This window comes from Pteropus alecto, unplaced genomic scaffold, assembly GCF_000325575.1.
Source record: "Pteropus alecto unplaced genomic scaffold, ASM32557v1 scaffold226, whole genome shotgun sequence".
Taxonomy (NCBI): Eukaryota; Metazoa; Chordata; class Mammalia; order Chiroptera; family Pteropodidae; genus Pteropus; species Pteropus alecto.
In genome coordinates this window covers 4,124,942-4,146,257 of record NW_006440132.1, presented here as the reverse complement: position 1 = coordinate 4,146,257, position 21,316 = coordinate 4,124,942, and the positions used below count along the sequence as shown (strand labels likewise).

Here is a 21,316-nt window from a genome sequence, read left to right as displayed (position 1 = left end):
AAGACTCAAGATCTCAGCCAGGATAAAGACTAAAACTCAAGTCATCTGGGAACTGAAATGTGGCCTTGTCAGGGTTCAGAATTCACTTGGCAGTCACTGAACGAACTTGTGTAAACTTGAATTTCTTCTTTTGTAGAATGGGGATAATTACAGTCCTTACCTTTTGGAATTTGAGGAAGCTTTTAAATGAGACAATATGTGATGAACATAGTATTTAGAACATACTAAATGCTCAATAGATGTTAGCTGTACCACCTTGTTAATCCTTTGTATTCTGTGAGGATCCCCAACTATTTCCTTTATCCATCCATCCATCCATCCATCCATCCATCCATCCATCCATCCATCCATTCATCCGTCCATCTGTCCATCTGTCCATGCATCCATCCATCCATATATTCTTCCATTCAGCCAGCGCTAATTCTACGCTAATTCTGGGTTAGGCATTTGCACTACAGAGAGACATAAATCATTGCCTTTTCCATCATAAAACTGTCAGAGTTAAGGAGTGAGACAGATGTGTCCCCACATATTTATGATGAACTGATAAGGACTATGACAGAAAACATCACAGGGCTTCAAGTGCCCAGACAAAGCAGTGGCTCACTCAGCTAAATTGGGGCTGAGGGCAGACTGGGGGTGGGTCCTTGGAAACTAAATTTTGAAAACGTGGTATTAGCTTGTTGCCTGGAGGAAAGAGAGGGAAGAAGAAGAGGGTCTTTCTGGCAGAATATGATCAGTACACACACTTGGAAAGTGAGGTGTTTTGGGGGAAGGAGAAAATGGCCAGTGTGCTAGAGACCACTGAACACAGCGGCTTGGGGCTTGGAGAGGATTGGAGGTAGGCTGGAATCCAGGTTAGGAAGGTGCCTCTTGTAGCAGGCTATGGCTACTTCTTAAGTCTATTAAACATTATGCTCTTTATCTTATAGATTCTTGCTCCTTAAACAGGGTAAATGTATCCTTAATGGGTAATGATACTGACAAAAGTTAAGAGTAATAACAAAATAGTAGTGATAAGAATAGTACTAATAAAATGATAGAGTACACAGTCTCAGTGTGGACCTTTTATCTGGCTCCATGCTCAGTGCTTTACAGGTGTTATCTCATTTGATCCTTATGAAACCCTCTGAAGATGGTACATTATCATCCCAGTGTAATCCTCATAAGCATGGTTGTTTTTCCTGGGACAAGAACATTACCTAAAGATTTGAGAAATGTTAAATAATTTGACTGACAAATAACGTAACATACTTAAAACTAAAATAAACATGTACATGTTATGAAATAGAATATCATGGATCTTAAGATGAAACCTGGAATTTAAGGTTTATGACTGATGTCTTTCAAGCACAGCTACAGACCCTTTGCGGGGTAGGTGGATTCTCATTTGCTTTTAGTTACTGCAAAAGCTTGAGAAGCCCCTAATGCAAGTGACAGATTATCAGGAAAATGTTCTGGGCAGGAGAGTGACATGGCCAGATTTAGTGTGTTTTCAAAAGATCACTCCAGCTGTCAAGGTACAAGATGAATTGGTGGATGAAGAAGCTGCTGCAAGAATCTGGATGAGGGATAACGATACCTCAGCCAAGTCAGAGGCAATGGCTTAGAGCGGGATGGATGGATGTGTGAGCCTCTAGAGGGCAAATGAGCAAGACCCTGAAGACAACAATAACATTAGCCACATTTTATTGATGGTCAACCACGTGCCAGACACGGGCTGCACATATTTCAGGTACCATCTCACAACCTACATGTGATTTTGGTGTTTTACAGATGAGAAAACTGAGGCTAAACACAGATCTTTCATTTGCTTAAGATCACTCAGTTAGCCAATGGTTGAATTTCAAATACAAAGTCCTACTTTTAAAGACCACTGCCTACACTGCATGAGCTTCAGGAAGTTATTCCTCACCCTCAAGGAAATCTCGCCCTGCTTTATTTGAATGTCAGGGTCTCCTTTACACTGTCCATGGACTTGGGGGAGTGACTACTCAACAGCTGCCCCATAAACCCCTGCCATAGACATGAAAGCAGCAGTCAAGTCCTCCATTGCCTTCCGGTCTGCCTAAGGACAAGGCACTTCAGCATCCACCAGGCCTCTCTGGAGTAGCCATAGCTATACAAACACATGGGGCTGCTTCTAACCATGTACTCAGTTCCATGACAATGGCTTTCTGTTATCCATTCTTCTGCATATCTCTGGGCACCATGGGCTGGGCATGAAGCCCAATGAAGCAGAGAGGGGCCAGGTGCTTCTGCTCTGGGCCAGAAGGCCCACAGCCACTTAAGTGGTCGGAAGAGGAGAGAGAGAGAGATAGTGACAGACTAAGGATTTAGACCACAGTATTTGGGATTTTTGATGATGAGTGTAAGCTAACAGAAAATTGTGTTTCTATGGTTACATCTGTTCCTCTAGATGTTTATAAATGTTCCAGGGGTAGAGGGTTGAGTCTGTGGTCAAGATTGTTTCACAGACATTAAGCTAAACAAACCAATCCATCTTTCTGTAGTGCAGGCCTTCCCAGGGTCTTTAATAGTCTAAGATGCAGTCAGGAATTTCCAGTAGGAAGAGGGAGTGTACAGAATTCCCCAAACTTTTATTAACCATGAAGTTCTTTTGTCCAAGAAAAATCTTAAAGACCTGTGGTGGTAAGTGTGTGAGTTGGGAAATACAGGTCTGAGGCATACTATCCTTATCCTCTCTTGCAAAAACCTTATCCAATGGCGGCAGTAAAATCACAAGTACAATGTTATTAAGCCATTTTAGAAATTATTTTAACAGCATCCACTCGAGCACATTTAATATGCTATGAATCAATGAGTCTATCTCTAGGGGAAACTGGATTCCCTAGAGGTCTGTACCAGGATCCCTCTTATACCACCAATTTGAAATTTAAAAAATCGGGCCACTTTCCAATGATCTTTGAGGTTGATATGCTCATTTATTCAACAAATATTTATTAAACACTTTTTGTGTATTAGGTTTAAGAATATAAAACATGTTTTTGAGAGAAAGAGAGATAATAAATGAGAAAACAAATTAAAAAATTTTAGACCATAATATTATGGAAGAACTAAAAAGGGTGATGGGACAGATAGTAGCAGGTTGGGATGGAAAGGGGTACAGGTTAGAGTGGGTCATCATGGAAGACAGTCCCGAGCAGCTGACATTGGAATCGAGAGTTGAAAGGTGTGAAGGGGCCAGCCAGGAGAGCAACCAGGGAGAGAACAGGTATGGCAAGGAGAAGGAACAGCAAGTTTTCGGACGCTAAAGCAGGGAACCACTTGATGCGCCTGTGCCACACGATGGAAGCAAGTGTGGCTGCAGCCCAAGAAAATGCCAAGTGAGTGAAGAGGGCAGAAGACAGATCCAGAAGGAACAGGATCTCTAAGGCATGCAACGGAGTTTGAATTGCATTCTAAGGATAACAGGAAACCACTGAATGATTTTAAGCAGAAGAGTAACCTTATCTGGTTTATGTTTCTGAAAAGATGACTCAGGCTGCTTTGGGGAGACTGAATCTCAAGGAAGGTATAGTTTCAAGTGGGATTTGGAAGGTGGAAGTGGTCATAACGGTGACAGGGAAAGGGAGGACAGATTTGACATACATTTAAAGGAAAGACTGAATTTCTTTATGCTTTAGTTTCCTTAGGCCCCATTTAACTTATAAATTAAAATAACTTGATATCCGATCACAGTCTAATTCAAACATCAGATTTCCTTTAATGATCCAATTTTGAAATTCTGCTCTGAGAAGGAAACAGATTCCAAGGTGAAGGCCAAGTTTTCTGCCAAAAAGAAAAAAGTGCCAAGTGGCACTGTTTTCAATGGTGAAATAAGAGAAACAGCCCAAATATCTAACAATAGGGGCCTTGTTAGGACAGTTGTGGTACATGAAAAGGAATATTTGAGGAAAGAATTCAGTAACATAAAATGTTTAGGATACAACACTAAGTTAATGAATTCAGGCTGGTAGTAAAGAGAGGGGAGGTTATGGACTTAGAATCAATTGTACTTACAAGAGCTGTATTGGTAGGAATAGAGGGAGGTGATTCTTGGTGAATGGTGGAAGAATAAAGACGAATAGGTATGGCTGAGAAAAATTGCCAGTGACCCTGAACATCCAGCCCAGAACAAATATAAGACAGCATTTATTCAGTTGCTGATAAACATCAGCTGAGCATGACATCATTTTATCAGATCCTTACAGCAATCCTCTAATGTATGGATTGGCATCCCCATTTTACAGAAGAGGAAACTGAGGCCCAGAGACACCTGATGGCTCTTTCAAAGCCACACAAGTTGAAATTGACTGGGCTGGGATTAGCACCCCACATTGCTGACCCTGCAGCTACTGGTCTTTATCACTCACAGGTCAGCCTAGCATTTGCTACATGAGTTCCAAAAAGGAACTTCATCAGTCTCTGCCTCAATCTGTGACCTCAGCTCAATGAGTAGATCTTGGTTTTTCACTGGAATATAGCATTTCCCAGGACTGAGACCTAGAAAATCATTCTCTCAATATATAGCATTTCCCAGGACTGAGACCTAGAAAATCATTCTCTCAACAAATAGCAAGTGTCTACCATGTGTGCAGGTACCGATTTAGACCCAGGAATGCGAAGATGCTTCAAACAATAAGACAATTCCCACCTTCAAAGAACTCTATGTCTAGCTAAGGAGAGAGCCAGACAAAAGCAAATTACATTACACGAAAATGAAATCAGTGTTTAACACATATATAAAGATGTGGGAGAATTTACCCATGGGAGAATTCAGAGTGAACTGTGACTGTGACAATCAGTGATGTCTTCAAGGAAATGTGTCATTCAAGTTGAACTTGCAAAGACAGGTAGGATTTCACTAGTACAGAACACAGTGGTTTAGTTAAAAAGTCTGGCACTCAGACTTCTTAGTTATTCTTGGCTCTAGTACTCACTAGGGTGTCCCTTTGAGCAGATTACTGCAGCAATCTGTACCTTCGTGATTTTATCTGTAAAATGGAAATTTTCATTGTACCTCCTTCTTAGGGTTGCTGAGATAAGATGGTTATAGTATTTAGTCTGCTGCCTGGAATAAGTGCCAATAAATGACAACGGTTATTCATAAGGTCCAGTTCAGAGATTTCAGGCAAAGAGAATGGCATGGAAAAGAACACGGAATTGGAAAACATGAATTTAGAAGAGAAGGCAGAGAGATCAGACCTCTCTGGTGGCCTTGAACATCATCTTCATAAGCCCAAACACTTGTGAAGGCACTGGACAACCAGTGAAACTGAGAGGAGACGAGTGACATAATCAGAAGCAGGTTAGTAGAAACTGGAGAAGCGAGAGGCAAAAAGGTGAGTGGCCAACTGGAGACTACTGAGTAGACTGAGAGAAATGGAATGAGATTTGGAAATCGAGCAATGATAAGGGGGTTTGTCCAATATACAAAGTCGCACAGATGGTCAGAGGAAGAAAAGCAAGGAGGAGAAGGAGAAGATGATGTTGATGATGATGTGGAGGAGAGAAGGGGGAGAGGAAGAAAAGGAGAATGACGGAAAGATCTGCTTTCTATGGCATGGTGGGCTAGGCGTTATGCTGAGATATTTTAACAACGTTGTGAGATGGGAGTGGCTTGAAGAAGCAGAGTGACCTGCCCAAGGTGGCATGGTTAGTAAATTTGAATTTGAACAAAAATTCAAATTCAAATTTGAACAGAAATTCGAATCCAGTTCTGTCCAGTCTACAATGCTCCTACTCTTGAGTGCCACATTATTCAGGCTATTAAAGAATGAGCCAGAATCCTGCTCTGGGATCCCAGCTTGAGAATACTTCCACGAGGATGGTCCGCCTTCCTCACATTCTTCAAAATGATGCCAGCTACAATTTAAAGAACATCTACTATGCTCAGGTTCTGTGCTAGGTGCTTTCCATAACTTGTTGCTAATCTTCTCAACCACTATAAAAGATGGATTATGCCTTTGCATTCTCGGATGAGGCAGCTGCGGCTCAGAGACCTTAGCTCTACACCCAGGGGCACAGATCTGCTGTCTCCAAGGCCTCTGCTGAGATGATTCAAGACAGCAACAGTACGAGTTGTATGAGCAGAGAGAAGCAAGGGAAGAGGGCACAGCTCTTTCTGGTATCTTCAGGACCTGGGACAGCGCACTGACGCCCTGGCAAGAGGTGCTGGGAGGGCCTACCTCGAGACTTGCTCCTCCGCTTCCGCTTTCCCGTCGAGGCGCGGCGCGGTGCTGGCTGCAGCTGACCGATCTCGATGGGCGTGTTAGCACGGAAACTCTCCTTGAACTTCTGCATCAGAGACTCCACTGTCTCCTGCGTCGCCTCAGCTGCCCCTACAAGTTGGGCAATGGGGCTGAGGTTAGGGCTTGATCCACCCCCAGTCCCTGGAGGGCTGCGCCTGGCCACCCTGAGCCCCTGGGGCTCCCTCCCTGACCCAGTGATGATAAAGAAGCCACGGGTGTCAGTATAGATGTACGTGTTGGTTTATGCACTTATTTATTGAATACCTATTATGTTCCAGGCACTGCCCTAAGCCCTTGCGATATGATGGTGAAAAGTGAGATACAATCTATGATTCTAGGAATTTATAGTTCGGTAGGACACATATCCAAGCATTTCCAACATTCTGTAATACTTGTGCGATAGGAGAGTACAAAGGACAGAGGAGCACCAAGAAGGGCCATCCGTCCCACCCTGATTGTCAAGGCAGGTTTCCTGGAGGAGACGCTATCTTCACTGAGACTTTAAGAATGAGTAGAAATGAGCAGAGATGATAGAATCAGGGTGGGGTGACTATAGAGTTTGGGGATAAGAGTGCCCTGGGTAGAAGGGAACACATGTGCAAAGATCTGAAGCCAGAAAGAGCATGGTGCTTGAGTACCTGGAAGGAGTTCAGTGTGGCTGCAACAGAGCACACACGGACAGATGAGGCTGGAGGGTGAGATCACCTTGTAAATCGTATTGAGGAGTCTGGACTATTTCCTAATGGTAGAAGTTAACCACTGAAAGGTTTTAAACAGAAAACTGGCATGTTCAGGTTAAGTTTTTTTTTTTGTTTTTTGTTTTAATAACAATTACTAACTAGAGTACAGAGAACCCAAGCAGAGTTGGAGAGAGAGGCCAGCACAGAGATTTTTTTTCAGTAGCCAGCCAGAGGCAATGGTGGCTTGAACCAGAACAGTGTCAGTGAAGGTAGATAGCAGCACGTGGGTCAGACAAAATTTTAGGAGACAAAACTACAGGACTGTGATGCATAAATCACTTGGTGCAATATCTCCATTTTACTTCAGTAAATTTACTTAAAGAAATCTAGGTGCCCCCACAAAAGGCAGACAACTTACTCCAAACTAGTGAGTGACAAAGTCAAGCCTTCTAACTCCTAGTTCAATGTTCCATTTGTATCAATATCATCCAATGGTTTATTAGCAGATACGTGTCCATGAAATTCCAAAACAGAAAATAATAGAAAATTGCACAGAACGCAGAGACTAAAGTCAGTAGAGCAGAGAGAAAAAGTTGAAAGATAAAAGAAAAAAATCAGAAAAGCTTGAGATCGAAGGAGAGAGACCACATAAAAGGCAAGGAGAGCCAAGCAGAAAGAAGAAAAGGAACATGGCTGAATGGCCTCAGTGCCTTTGTTCTGAGACATTCCCGAAGAGAACCCCGACTTTAAAACTTCAAGCTCAGCCCTCCCCCCATCTATGTCTTTAGAAGCTAGGATATTTCTTCAGTTTGAGCTACCTGCTCTCTGATGCCAAGAGATGGGATGTGACAAAGGTTCCTGTTTCTTTGAAGGAGTTTTGCTAGACTGGGCAAAGAAGGCTTCTAAACATGCCAACACCATTTTCTAAGTAGCTTCTGTTTTCCCAGGAAAGCTTATCAGTATGGACAGATGTGTCTTGCAGGGGTAGCTCATACCCAGAAGGCTGTTTTGGGCACTGGGCTCTGTGAGAAGCCCATCCTTGGGGACATAGTGCAAAATCTATGTTTGCTATGAAAAAGACAACTGACAATACAAACAAACCATGTAGAGACATTATAACTTCCTCACCTGCCTGTCTTGCTGTCTCTCTCTCCACATGTATCAATTAGGTCTACTGAAAGGCCAGCCAAAAAGATCCCAAGCATGGACCCCCTACTCCAAGCCTGTGATGCAAAGCCCTCCAGCAAGTAGTTACAGTCCAACTCTGAAAAGCACTGAGACTCCCAGTCCTGATGCTTCAAACCCAAAGAAGATGGTTATTTACCTCAAATTTTAAGAGTTGTATTATATTGTGGTCAAAATCCAGAGTAACTTAGTTAGTATACAGTCTGCTGTGGAATACACTGTGTACCATCAAATTCCATATGTTGAAATCTTAAGTGCCAATGTGACTGTATTTGGAGACAGGGCTTTTAGTAGATAACTAAAGTTAAATGAGGTCATAAGGGTAGGGTCCTAATCCAATAGGACTGGTGTCTTCATAAAAAAAGAGGAAGAAAGACTCCATGTGTACCCACCAAGGAAAGACCATGTGAGCACACAGTGAGAAGGAAGTCATCTAAGAGCTAGAATCCAACCATGCTGGCATCCTGACCTTGGACATCTAGGCTCCAGAACTGTGAGAAAATTTATTTGTTCATGCCACACAATTTATGGCATTTGGTTATGGCAGTCCAAGTAGACTAACACCTAGTCACACTGAAAATGAAGGTTTCAATAAATAAATTTGTGGGGGAAACAAACATGCAGTTCATAATAAGTTACAATGACAAGAAAACAAACCAATAAAACCCCCTCATGATGCCCACCATATAGACAGGAAGGCCAATATTAATGAATTATTGATATAAGTGTAAAATTGACAAGTGATATATACTATGAAGGAGAGATGAGAGATGATATAAGAGGCTCTATTACAGGGATGTGACTTGGTCTAGGAAAATCATGGAAACTTCTTTTAAGGAAGTGAGCAGTGTCTGAAAGGAAGTGAGAAGGTCTGAAAGAGTATAAGTTAATCAGGTGAGAAGGAAGTGGTAGGGGAGGGAGGTAAAAAAGAGCAAACGAGGCAGATGGAAGAGCATGAACGAAGACCTCCTGGAAAAGGAAGATCAAAGGGGCTGCAATAGCCACTGGGCTTGAAACACTAAAAGCAAGAAATAATGTTGGAGAGGAAGAAGTCCTAACCCTAACCCTAACTCTAACCAACCCTAACCCTAACCCTAACCCTAACCCTAACCATAACCCTAACCCTCCTGAGTCTTCTCAAGATAGAACATGCTGAAGGTTTGGTATGGGAGACTGACCTGGTCAGATTTTCATTTAGAGAAGATCCCTCTAGCAGCAGAGAGAAGTAGTGTCATTGATGAAAGACAAAAATTGGTGAAAGACAGAAACCGAAGTGAGAAGATAACTAGGAAGATGATGCGGAAGTCCACATATGAAAAGATGGTAGCCTGGATAGGGCAGTAGAGTTAAAGACAGGGGCACGGTAGAGTAGCAGAGAGAGTAGAGACAATAGTAGATCATTAGAGATAGGATAGTGGGCAAATTTGAAAGTTATTTTCTAGGTACAACTCCCTCCAAACATGGTGACTGATTAGAAAAGGTGGATAAGGACAATTAAAGTGTGGAGATGACTCCTGGTCTTCTGGCATCCACAGAGGCTGACTGATGGTGCCTCTCAATTTGAGGAGGACCCCTGGAGGAGAGCATGTTTTACATATGAAAATTTTGTGCTGTCTTCCAGGGGTCTAAGTAGAGGTGTTGAGTAGACTGTAAGTTATGTAGGTCTCACACTCCATAGAGTCCAAGAGAAATGGCCTCTCTGGAGACTCTATACGTGCATTCCTCGGAAAAAGTAGAGAGGGAGTGTGTGTAGTGGCTCAGAATGTGAGCCTGTGGCACAGTACAGGTGACAGAACATATTCATTCCTGACATATTCATGCCTGCTCTCTATTGCATCCCTACATCCATGCTCTACCCCATGGTCCATTCTGCCCTACTTTATGTCCTGAGGCAGATCCTCTTTGGGCTGCTTCATGGCTCCTTGTTATCTGGCTACTAGTTAGGTTTTCCCAGTGGGATGCTCTGGCAGGATGTGGAAGGAGAAGATGTGGAGCTATGTCTTCCCTTGCCCTTTCTTGTTCCTGTACCATATTTCTGATAGAAACCGGGGACCCTAGACCTTTATAGCTTCTGCCAGACCCCTTTTCCATTGATCCAGCTCTCATGGGCTCCAGTAAAACCATTTCCTCTCCCCGCCCCCTCCATTCTAGGGGTTGGTAGTAGTTTTCTTATATTTCTTGTCCCTGGTTCCTCATGTTCCCATGTTGATTATCTGCACTCTGCATACAATTCATTGAATTTCTCCTAAAAAATTTCACTTGAGGGTGCCTTCTTTGTCCATCTAGAACATTGACTGATACATCATCCCTTTTCATCATGGCTCTGACATTCAGCAATTCCTAAAAGCCAGCCAGCTTCCCTCATCCTGTTATTTCCACTTTACTTTCTCCTAAGCTGATGCAGACTTGACTGGCTGGGAGGAGAGGAAGACACACAGAGAGGGACGGTTTGCTCCCCTGAGCTGCAGGGTTTCTGATCCTGACTGCAGCAAATCTCTTCCATCTGTTTGGCGGCTCTTGTCTCAGTGACAAGAACCAGGCAGGCTTAGATGGAGAAATGCTTGAGTGAAACCCTCCATGGCCTATTTCATCCTGCACACCACTCTTCTCCCCAACTCTTCCCTCCCAATCCCATCCTACAGCTCTATCAATATCAATATATCAAATTGTCCAAACAAGCCACATTACCTCCTGGTACCCACTGAGCTCTGCCTCCCCAAAGCAGCAAAATGCTCACCCATCGCCTGGCTGAATGCAACAGATGGTGCTTGATCTGAGCACTGTGGCAGACCCAGGAAAGGGCGGGAGGGAATAAGGGGGAGCGGGGAAGCTGCATCTCTCTAATTGACATATGAGAGATTGTCAAGTTTAATGAGAATGCACCACTGGGGCCTGAGGACAGGAGCCCTGGTCCCCAAGCTAAGATACAGAGAGAAGAGAAAAAAAAAAGAGGGAAGAGGAAGAGAAAACAAAAATGGAAAGGAAGACAGTGCTCGATTATAAAAGGCAGAGACGTGAAAGGAGGAAGCAAAGAATAGAAAGAAGGGGAAAGTGGACAGGAAAAGAATGAAGGAGAAGGAGAGGAAGGACAGGAGAGGAAACTAGAAGGGAAAGGAACAGGAGGAAAAAGGGGTGGACTCTGAGTGTTTATGCAAAGACAGAGGGGTATGTTGGTTTTCAGATACCAGGCAAGCTTTTGCCTGATACTCCACTCTGCAGAACAGGCACTGCACGCTGTGCCACACTGACACCCAGCGATTCTGCATTCAAACCCTCACCTGCTGTTCTCTCCCCACGCAGCCTGGGATGTTTTAATACTAAAACTGGCATAGGTTTAGGTTCAGGTTACTGTATCACCTCTATCATCCTCTTTAATTTCTTTAGATTCATCTAGCCTGCGTAGGAAGAAAATTCACAATTCTTGAATATCAACTCTGTGAAGCAAGGAGTCTGGCTCTCCTCGTGTTTCTTTCATTTATTCCTCCTAGTTACTTTGAAAAGTAAGTATCGTTAGCTGCTTTTTAGAATGAGAAAACAGACTCATAAAAGTAAATTATCTCCAACTTAGACCCAGGTTACGGTGACTCTAATGACCCAGCTCCATCCACTGTATCACCCTACACATAATCTTTCTAGTCTGCCTGGTGGATGGAGATGAGTATCCCAGTCTTGGAGTTGAGATGTGACTTATCTGGGTCTGGAAAGTGACTCTGACAGCCCAGACCTTCTTAAATCATCTCGGCAAGGAATCCCAGGCAACCTGGCTCTGGGTGGAGCCAGGGGCTCAACTTGATTGGAGATTGGCCAGCTATGCCAGAGGGACTTTGCTCAGTGTTGATGGTCAAGACTGTCCATCCTGGAGATCCTAAGCTCAGCTCATGCCCCATTTTTCTAGTCCTGTCTCACTACATAATTATGTTCAGAGAACCAAGCCATGGGTAGGCATTAGTTGGCCATATTGCCTAGCACAGGTATAAAAGGGTTCCACTGTCAACTCTGCCACTGTGTGACCTTGACTCTCTCCTTTTTCTTTTACAACCCTCAGTTTGCTCCTATGTAGATGTCTACAGCGTCATTACGATTGAATGTAATTACGTACATTAATTGTCCAACAGAGCTTTGAGAACATAATAAGTACTCAAGAAAAGACAGTCATTACTCAACTTTCTCTCACTTACCACTTCAGCTTCATGATTGGCCAATCAATCAAGTCAATCATTCATTCATTCACTGATTTTGAAAGTCACCTGCATTATAAAATATACACTTTGGAAATTCTTTTAGTGAGTATATATTTCCCCTTTTATTCAGATGTGAAAATAGAGGCACCATGAGACAAAGTCGTGATAAAAGCAAGTGGCAGACCAAGTTCCAGTACCCAGGTCTCCTCTTTCCGCTACTCTTCCCTGCTTCCCTGATATCTAGGGTAGTTTTAACCTCAGATCTTGTGATGTTTAACTAACATGTCAACTTATCTAGGCCACGGAAACCAGGTATTGGGTCAAACATTATCCTAGACCATTCTGTGAAGGCATTTTTTTAGTTGAGATTAACGTTTAAATTAGTAGACTCTGATTGGGCCGACTACCCTTTATAATATTTGTGGGCCTGAGCCAATTAGTTGAGAGTCTTAACGGTTCAAAAAAAGACTACCCTTCCCTCAAGGAAAAAAAAATTCTGCCAGCAGACTATCTTCAGACTCAAGCTGCAGTATCAACTCTTCCCTGGGTCTCCAGTGTACCACTGAACCTTAAAGATTTTGGACTTGGCCTCCACAGTCACACGAATCAATCCCTTAAAATCAATCATCCTCTCTCTCTTGACATATATAGATGATATAGACATAGATATAAATAGATATATAGATATATAGATGTATAGGTACATAGATACATAGATATATAATATATAGATATATAGATGTATAGACATAGATATAAATAGATATATAGATATATAGTTATATAGATACGTAGATGTATAGGTACATAGATACATAGATATATAGATATATAGATATATTTGACACTCAAGCAACTGGGCTCGAAATGTGCAGGTCCATTAACATGCAGATTTTTTTCAGTAAATACAAAGAATCAAAAGTTATACACAGATTTTTGACTTTGTAGGGGGTCTGCACTCTGAACCCCTCCCTGCATTGTTCAAGGGGTACCTCTGTAAAGAAAGGACATATATAATCAGTCTGTATTATTGCTAAATAGTATTCCATTTTAAAGATATACCACAGTTATCTGTTGATTGATTTTTGGTTATTATAAATAAAGCTGTGTCTGTGTCTGTGTCTGTGTCTGTGTCTGTGTCTATGTCTATGTCTATGTCTATGTCTATGTCTATGTCTATATCTATGTCTATATCTATATATCTCCTATTGTTTCTCTGGAGACTCCTGACTAATACAGACCTCAGTTTGCATCCCCAGGCTGTGGAGCAGGCACTCTCAAATGCCAGAATTGTAGGAAAGGAAATAGGAGAAGAAACCCAAGTACACATCAGCTGGGAAGGCCTGATATAAATGCAAAGAACCATCAAATTTGGAAGTTGTGAGAATCCAGTAAATGAAACCAATGTTCCATCTCATATAGGAGTCACTGCGTCATGAAAAGAAAAAATTAAAATAAGAAGGAAAACAGTCACTGTTCCTTAGCCAGATGAGAACACTCTACCAGTAGCACAAATTTAAAACCTACATATGTATTTTTTAAAATGGCCACCTCTTCCCAATTTTCAGGAATAAAAGGTTGATGGATAGAATTTTCTCACTTTGTAATTTTTTTCTCCCATATACTTTCTTAAACCTTTGATGCCTGGTACAGCTTATCTTAAAGCAAGTGCCTACAAACAAGACACATGAATAAACAGCAACAAATATAAATTGGTAAATGTGGAAATAGCCTTTAGTTATAGACATGATCTTGGTCCTATTAGTGACTACTGTAGACTGGTAGGGTGGGCATAATTTCTGCTGGAGAATGGCATTGAATAAATGATGGAATTGAATTTAGTGATATTTTCCTGATATTTTGTTTTTTAAAAAAAAATACCTTCCAGGTTCGATGGAGCTACTTCCATAGACACTAACCAGGACACGGATAATCTCTAAGATTCCTTCCAGCTCAATAGTTGCGTAGCTCTAAATGTAAATGAAATATGCTTTCAATAAGGTGAATGCAATAACCACAGAAACTGCACTTTAGTTTGCAAAGCACTTTCAACTAACTATTTCAACTATTTCCAACTAATGCTTTCTGTACAACCCACCATTTTATGGAGCAGAGGCAAAGGAGATTTTCAAAGGTTGGGCTGGAGTTGATACAACAGGCCAAAAAAGTCCAGCTCAAGAGAGAAAGGGCCAAGTGGCTAAAAGGCTAGCACAAAGACTTTGTGGTCACTTTAGTGCCACCTTGGAGGCAAGGTATGTGTATGGAAGGGCTTTGGAATCAGCCAATTTGGAATGTTAGCCATGTTCCTTACCAGCAGTAAGATGTGGGCAAGTCACTTAACCACTCGGAGACTCAGCTTCTCCAAGTGTTAAAATGGGGTTTGCCATTCCAACTTCATCAAGCTGTTTTTGGATTAAATAAAGTGTTAATATGCTTATCACAGTGCCTAGTACAGAGTAAGGATTTTAAAGATGAGATTTTAAAGATAAGAGTTAAAGATACCAATGAGATCTTAAACCATCAGTCATATCCAGATCTTCTACCAAACTCTGGGTGGCATGCACATGCCCAGTATCTGATGGGACTCACAGTCACTAGCCTGATTGCTCTCCTAGATCCATCCCTTCATTCATTCATACAAGGCCATGTGTGGCTCAGCACTCCCTGGTGCCTTGGGAATTCTTCATCTACCACTCTTATTGGGTTTTGTATCAGAGGTAGACACTGGGAACATGGTGATGAAGTGAACACTGTCCCTTTCTGAAAATGTGACACTGTTTAGTGGAAGAAACACGTAAAGATAATGTAAATATATTGTACTGGATGTCCAGATAGACACATGTCACAAGAACACCAAAAATATGTCCCGTAATTCCTTCTGTGAGCAAAAAGGCTTTGGAAATTTCCCAGAGGAGATGCCGACTTCTCTGAGCCTTAAAGAATACAGAACCAGGTAAAGAGGCAGATATAAAGAGTAGCATCAGCAGGTGAAGGGGGAAGGACTGTGAGAAAATCCTATGCAGTATGGTTCTTCCAGAGCTTCAGATCCTAGCTCAATTAGCTCAACTATTTTGAGAGTCCTGCCCTCCAGCTCCATCGCCCTTTCCTTTGTCTGTTCTTGTTATCTCAGATACACTGTAGTGAGTGCATGCAGTGTAGGAACTCGACAGACTTGGGTTTAAACCTCGATTTTATCACTTAGTCATCATGTGACTTTGGATATTGGGTCTGTTCTTTAACTTCTCTAAGCCCCTGTTCTTCATCTGCAAAATCTTGAGCATAAATCTCCCTCAAGAATTGCGAGTTTTTGTGGGCTCTCTTTTTGCATTTAATTCAACGCAATAATATATGCAAAGTATTTAGCACAGTGCCCAAAACGGATTATGCGCTCAATAAAGTAGAGCCTTTATTATCATTATTGTTATCCAGCTTAAGTGAGATAAGCTTGTAGAAAAGGCCTTGCACCAAGTCAAAGCTTAATACATGCTAAATTCTCCATTTCCCTTTTGGGTAACTCATGGCCTTTGACTAAAGACTTTAGGCCTTAATTCCCCATTGTCCTCTCATGTATAAATTTTACTATCATCCCTGGCCCCCGTATTACTCAGGGGCTCCATCTGCACTCTACTTCAGCCTATCCCCGTCATGGTGACATCTTGAATCTAGCCATAACCTGTGACCTGGAAATGGCTGTGATGTGAATCCTAGAAATGTAGCTTTTGCTCATGGACCTCTGCTTACTTCATACCTTGCTGTGTCATGCTCATCAACTTTGTGCTTTTACCTCTAAGAGATCACCAGGTACCGAGTTTTAGCTTTATTGTGGCAAACATTTGGGAAGATATATATCTGTGGCTGATGAAGGCCACAGCCAGGGGAAGTTCATTTTCTGGCAGCTGGTTGGCAGGAAGGGGAGAATCCCACGCTCTTACCCCACTTCTTTCCTCCCCAGAAATTTAACCTCCTCTTGATTTCGCTTCTCCCAAAGAATTAGCTTGAATTTTTCTGGTTGACCTGTTAGCAAAGTTCATCTAAACACACTATTCCAATTTGCCAAGATCATGTCATTAGTCATATAATCACAATCACAACAATAACAACATTTACTATCTATGTAATTTTATGATGTGACAGGTATTGTTTTAAGGTAAATACAGCCATCATTTGAATGTATTCCTCTTAATTAACTATGGTACATGGAACTATTAGCCTTGTTTCTTCATCTCTCCCTGGACACATACACTTGCTATAGCCTTATTATACATGGTATACACTTCATTGACCTTTGACTTATGCCTAGCTGTGTGACTTGTTTTGGCCAATGGTATGTAGGTGGAAGTCAGCATGTGCCAGTTATGGCCTGGGCTTCAAGAGGCATCACGTATTTCTGCTCAAACATTTACACCTGCCACCACCATGAGGAGGACCTGTCCCAGCTAGCTTGCTGGTCTAAGGAAGGAGAGCAACACATGAGAGAATAACAGCCCTGAAGCATAGAACAGAGTCACCTGACTCCTACAGCCCAAGTCACTGACCCCAGCCAGCCTGTAGAGGAAAAGCAAACCCATATAAGATGAATAGAACACTCCACTGATCCTCAGACACGTGACAAATCCATATTTATTATTGGATGCCACTGAGACTTTGTAGTTATTTGTTATATAGCATTCTGTGGCAATGATCGACTAATACACAACCTTCCAAGATACACATCATTATATCCATCTTACAAATGGGTAAGTGAGGCACACCAAGGTTAATTAATTTTTCAAGGGTCATATAGCCTATAAATAGCAGAGCTAGATAAATATCTTCAAATACTACTGCATGGCTTATTTGGGAGTAGGACCAACAAACATGGTTTAATGAACTGACTTTCACATTGCAGAAGAAACCCTCTCATCCAGCTTCCCTTTAGACCATGTTATTGATAATTATGAGGATGGTCCCAGAAATAACAGCCATCTGAAACTTAAGGTGTCCCTCTTCAGTAGCATAAAGACAGTTAACATATTTATTCAGAGCTTCCAGGGTTGGGCATGCTTGCTGAATGAATGAACAAGTGTCATAGAGTATATAAATGGCACTGAATGAGGAATATGAAAAATATACATAGGTCATTACTGATCCTTGCTATGGTGGAGGAGGGGGTTGGCCAGAGAACAGAATATGAAATTTGTGCAATTCTCTCTATTTCAACTGTCAAATTTTCCACCCATCTTCTTTTAAACTAAGGGCAAATCTCCTCAGTGCAAAAGGGTGGTTATAAATTTAAACACATGTACGTCAACTACGGCAAATGGTAGGGATTTGGGAGTGAAATTAATGCAGCTGCATTATAAGTATGCCCTATTTCTCAATATTAAACTCTTAAAAATAGACTGGCTAAATATATAGACAATAATGAATTGAGGTTGTGTTGGCGTTACTATAAGGCTCAGGATTTTCCATTTAGTGACTTATAATTTCAATTTCCCATTTCTACATGACAGCTAGAGCAGACTTGCTTTATTATTCGCGATTGCATGCCACCGCCACACATAAACCCAAGCAGAAACTTAGAGCTCAACATTGGGGGAGGGGATAGAAGAAAATCCAGCAGATCTGGAGGAAGAAGACCAGGTCTTCGGTTCCAGCTCAGCTGCTGTGTGACTTTGGACATCTCACCAAGTCTCTCTGAACCTTGGGAAATAAAATTTTCTATGAGACACATGTCAAAATATTTTATCAGCTGAGTCACTATAAAGTTTGCAATATTGCCATGTTACTCTTACTAGTAAAGACCAGGGTTTTATATTCCCCTGTTCACATCCTTAATCGAATAGACAGTGTACATACAAAGAGGTGGGACAAAACAACATAGTAAAAACATGTTGCAAAACTATTTTATTATTAAGCTGAGGTTCAAATTGTGGATCTGCCTCATAGCATCTGCTCCCCACTGGAGTACAAAGACACTGTCTCTCTGAGCTTCAGTTTTCTTCATTCACTAAATGGAGATAAAAGGACACATACAAGAAAGATGTAAACAAGCACACTAGTGACACCAATAAGTCATATTAATGACTTGTTGACTGTTTATGTAAGACACCATGACCTCATATGCCACTCACCATAAGCCGGGGAAGTGGATGATATTAGTATTCCCATATGGGGATGACAGAGCTTGACCTGGAGTCCAAGCTGGGCTGATACCTATAATGTTAACCATTGCATAAATGATGCAGATAGGAGAAGGAACAGAAGAAGGATATGGACGGAGGAGGAAAGGCATCAGCTCTTGGAATGGTGGGGCTGTCCTAAGCACTCATGGAGGGCTGCCATGTGGATATGGGGGCCACAAATGCATCTCGGGAATTAATTTTATTCCATGTCTAGATAACCCTGAATTATCTTCTTCCTTCCTTATTTAGTTCTGGTTTAAACTGGCTCAGCTAAGTATTATGAATATCTCCTTTTTTCTCTATCCTTTTCCCAGGGAGCAGCCAACAAAATAAGTTAAGGCAGTAGAGAAGACAGGAAATCATGTCTTTAGCGGAGCAGAACAAATTCCTCTGTGTGTGTGGTGTGTGTGTGTGTGTGTGTGTGTGTGTGAATTAACAGAGATCCATCCTAGGGAGCCATGTGTACAGGGAGCCTGCATGCATGGGCAGGTGGGTATTGAGGAATACTCTCATTCTGCCAGATGGGCACAATGAGGTAGAGAGATGTGATGAAAGAAAGAGGGAGGGAGGAGGAAGGGGTGGGGGGGAAGAGAGACGGACAGACAGACAGACAGACAAACAGACACATGGTACCAAGCTCACATGGTAGCAACCCTGGAGATCCTGATCACCCCGGAAGGAGGCTCCCTCTCCAGCTGCTGGTCTGATAGGGGTGTTCCAGGATGAAAAACACTCCCACGCCTTCCTCAGAGCGACTCTCTTTTTTTCCACTCTTTATCTCTTATCAGTCACCTCCTGATTTAAATCTCCAGAAGTTGAGCTCTTCATGCCTGGATTACATAGGAGTGCCCAACTAAATCTTTTTGGAATCCTCACCAATAATGTAATAAACACACATTCAGTGTGATATTCTTCCTTCCTCTCCTTACTATGTCATTTCCATTCAATCATTTGGGTACCAGAGATCTCAATGTGAGTAAGGGGACCACTGAGAAAGTAATGTATATTCTTAAGCTACATTAATAAAAGCATGAAGTCTTAGAACCGAGAAGGGGACATCTCCACTGTGCATTACTCAGACTACACTTAGAGGGCTATATTATTAGCAAAGTAGAGCAGGTTCAGATATTAGAAGCTAGTCTGATATGAAGGCTTGCATAGTATCATAAGGAACAAAGAAGATACTGGAGGGACTATATGTTAGCTACCTTCAATTATTTGAATGGCTGTAGTTCTAATACTAATGTTTAACACTCTCATTACTATAGCTATGTCCCATGCACCATGATGCATACATTATATACATGATAATTACCAAGAGCTAAATTTTTTAAGTGCTTACACTGGACCAGACACCTGCTAAAGTGGGCGTAAAAAGGGAAAGGATTAAAATGTCCAAACCGTCAGTCATAAAAACAGTTGTACAGATGTAAAGTATGGCATAGGAAAGATAATCAATAACATTGTGACAACTATGTATGGTGTCAGATGGGTACTGGACTTATCAGGGCAATCACTTTGCAAGTTATATAAATGTCTAACCGCTATGTTGTACATGTGAAACTAATATAAGATTGCATATCAGCTATAATTAAATTTTTTAATTAAAAAATAAAGTGCTTTGTAGATATAGTTTCACGTAATTCTCAATGATGCTATGAAGCAAACTCTATTTATAGCTCTCTTTTACTTATGGGAAAACTGACCCTGAGACAGTTAAGGCTTTTGGCTAAGACGGGATTTTGCAATCTTAGCATTATTGATGTTTGGGGCCGGACAATGATTTATTGTGGGGACTGTCCTTTGTATTATAGGATGTTTAACAGCAATCCCGACCTCTGCCATTTGGATGCTAAAAGTCCCCTCCTTGAGTTATGATGATCAAAAGTGTCTTTAGATATTGCCCCAAACCCTTAAGGAGCAAAGTCCCCCCTGAGAATCACTAGACTAAGTTAACCCAAGTGGTAAGTGAGGGGGCTGGGATTAAAACTCAGATCTATCTGGTACCAAGATCCATGATCTTAAAAACAATATCAATAATAACAGATATCACAGAACGTTTGTTATTTTATGAGCCTACTATATAACAGAGCTTTCTAATTATGGAAAGAAGAGCTCATGGAGGTGGTAAGTCCTCTGAAATGGGAAGTAATCAGGCAGAGGTGTCAGATTCAAAAAATAACATAGAAGAGATTTAAATATTAAATAAAAGTGGACTAGAAGACAGGGCAGACCAGTGATAATCTTAAAAGTCCATTATTTGTGAATTTAAGACCTAAGATTCTAATTTTTATTCTAAGTATCTTTCAACAGGAAGAAACAAATTCTTAATTTGGATTGTCTTCTTTTTAACAGAAACTCAAAGAAATTCACCTTGCTCTTATATATATAAGATTAGGAAGGTAACATTTCCAACTCCCTTTCTTCATCCCTCTAACACACATACACGTACACACGCGTGCACACACACATGCATACACACACACACAAACACACACACACACAAACCCTCTTGTCCATTCATCTGAACTCAGAAACAATCAATTCATTATCTGATTTTAGGCAGAAGAAAGGTAAGAGAGAATAGCAAGTCATCAGCTGTGTGGAAAATCAGTAAGCTTTCACAGGTGTGTAATAAGTTAATGATACCTGAGAAAGGAAGACATTGACAAGAAGAAAGACCACAATCTCCCACCTGTCTCTTTTAATGGCCAGAGCATCTACCTCCTGAGCCACATTTGAACACAGAGGAGGGAAATGGAGGGAAAACATGTATATCTCTAGTAATTAGAGACTGGAATAAAACAAAACAAAACAAAACAAAACCAAAAAAACATGTATCCAAGTCAGCA

General features: G+C 41.5%; 1 protein-coding gene across 1 annotated transcript in view; it reads right to left on the bottom strand.

The window, feature by feature from the left end:
* Positions 1-21,316, bottom strand: part of ASTN2 (astrotactin 2) — a 787,984-nt gene that overhangs the window by 548,943 nt on the left and 217,725 nt on the right. Inside the window, exon 5 of the mRNA XM_025050436.1 lies at positions 6,192-6,344. Within this exon, the coding sequence (XP_024906204.1) occupies positions 6,192-6,344 (153 nt within the window). The remainder of the gene's footprint in view (positions 1-6,191; positions 6,345-21,316) is intronic.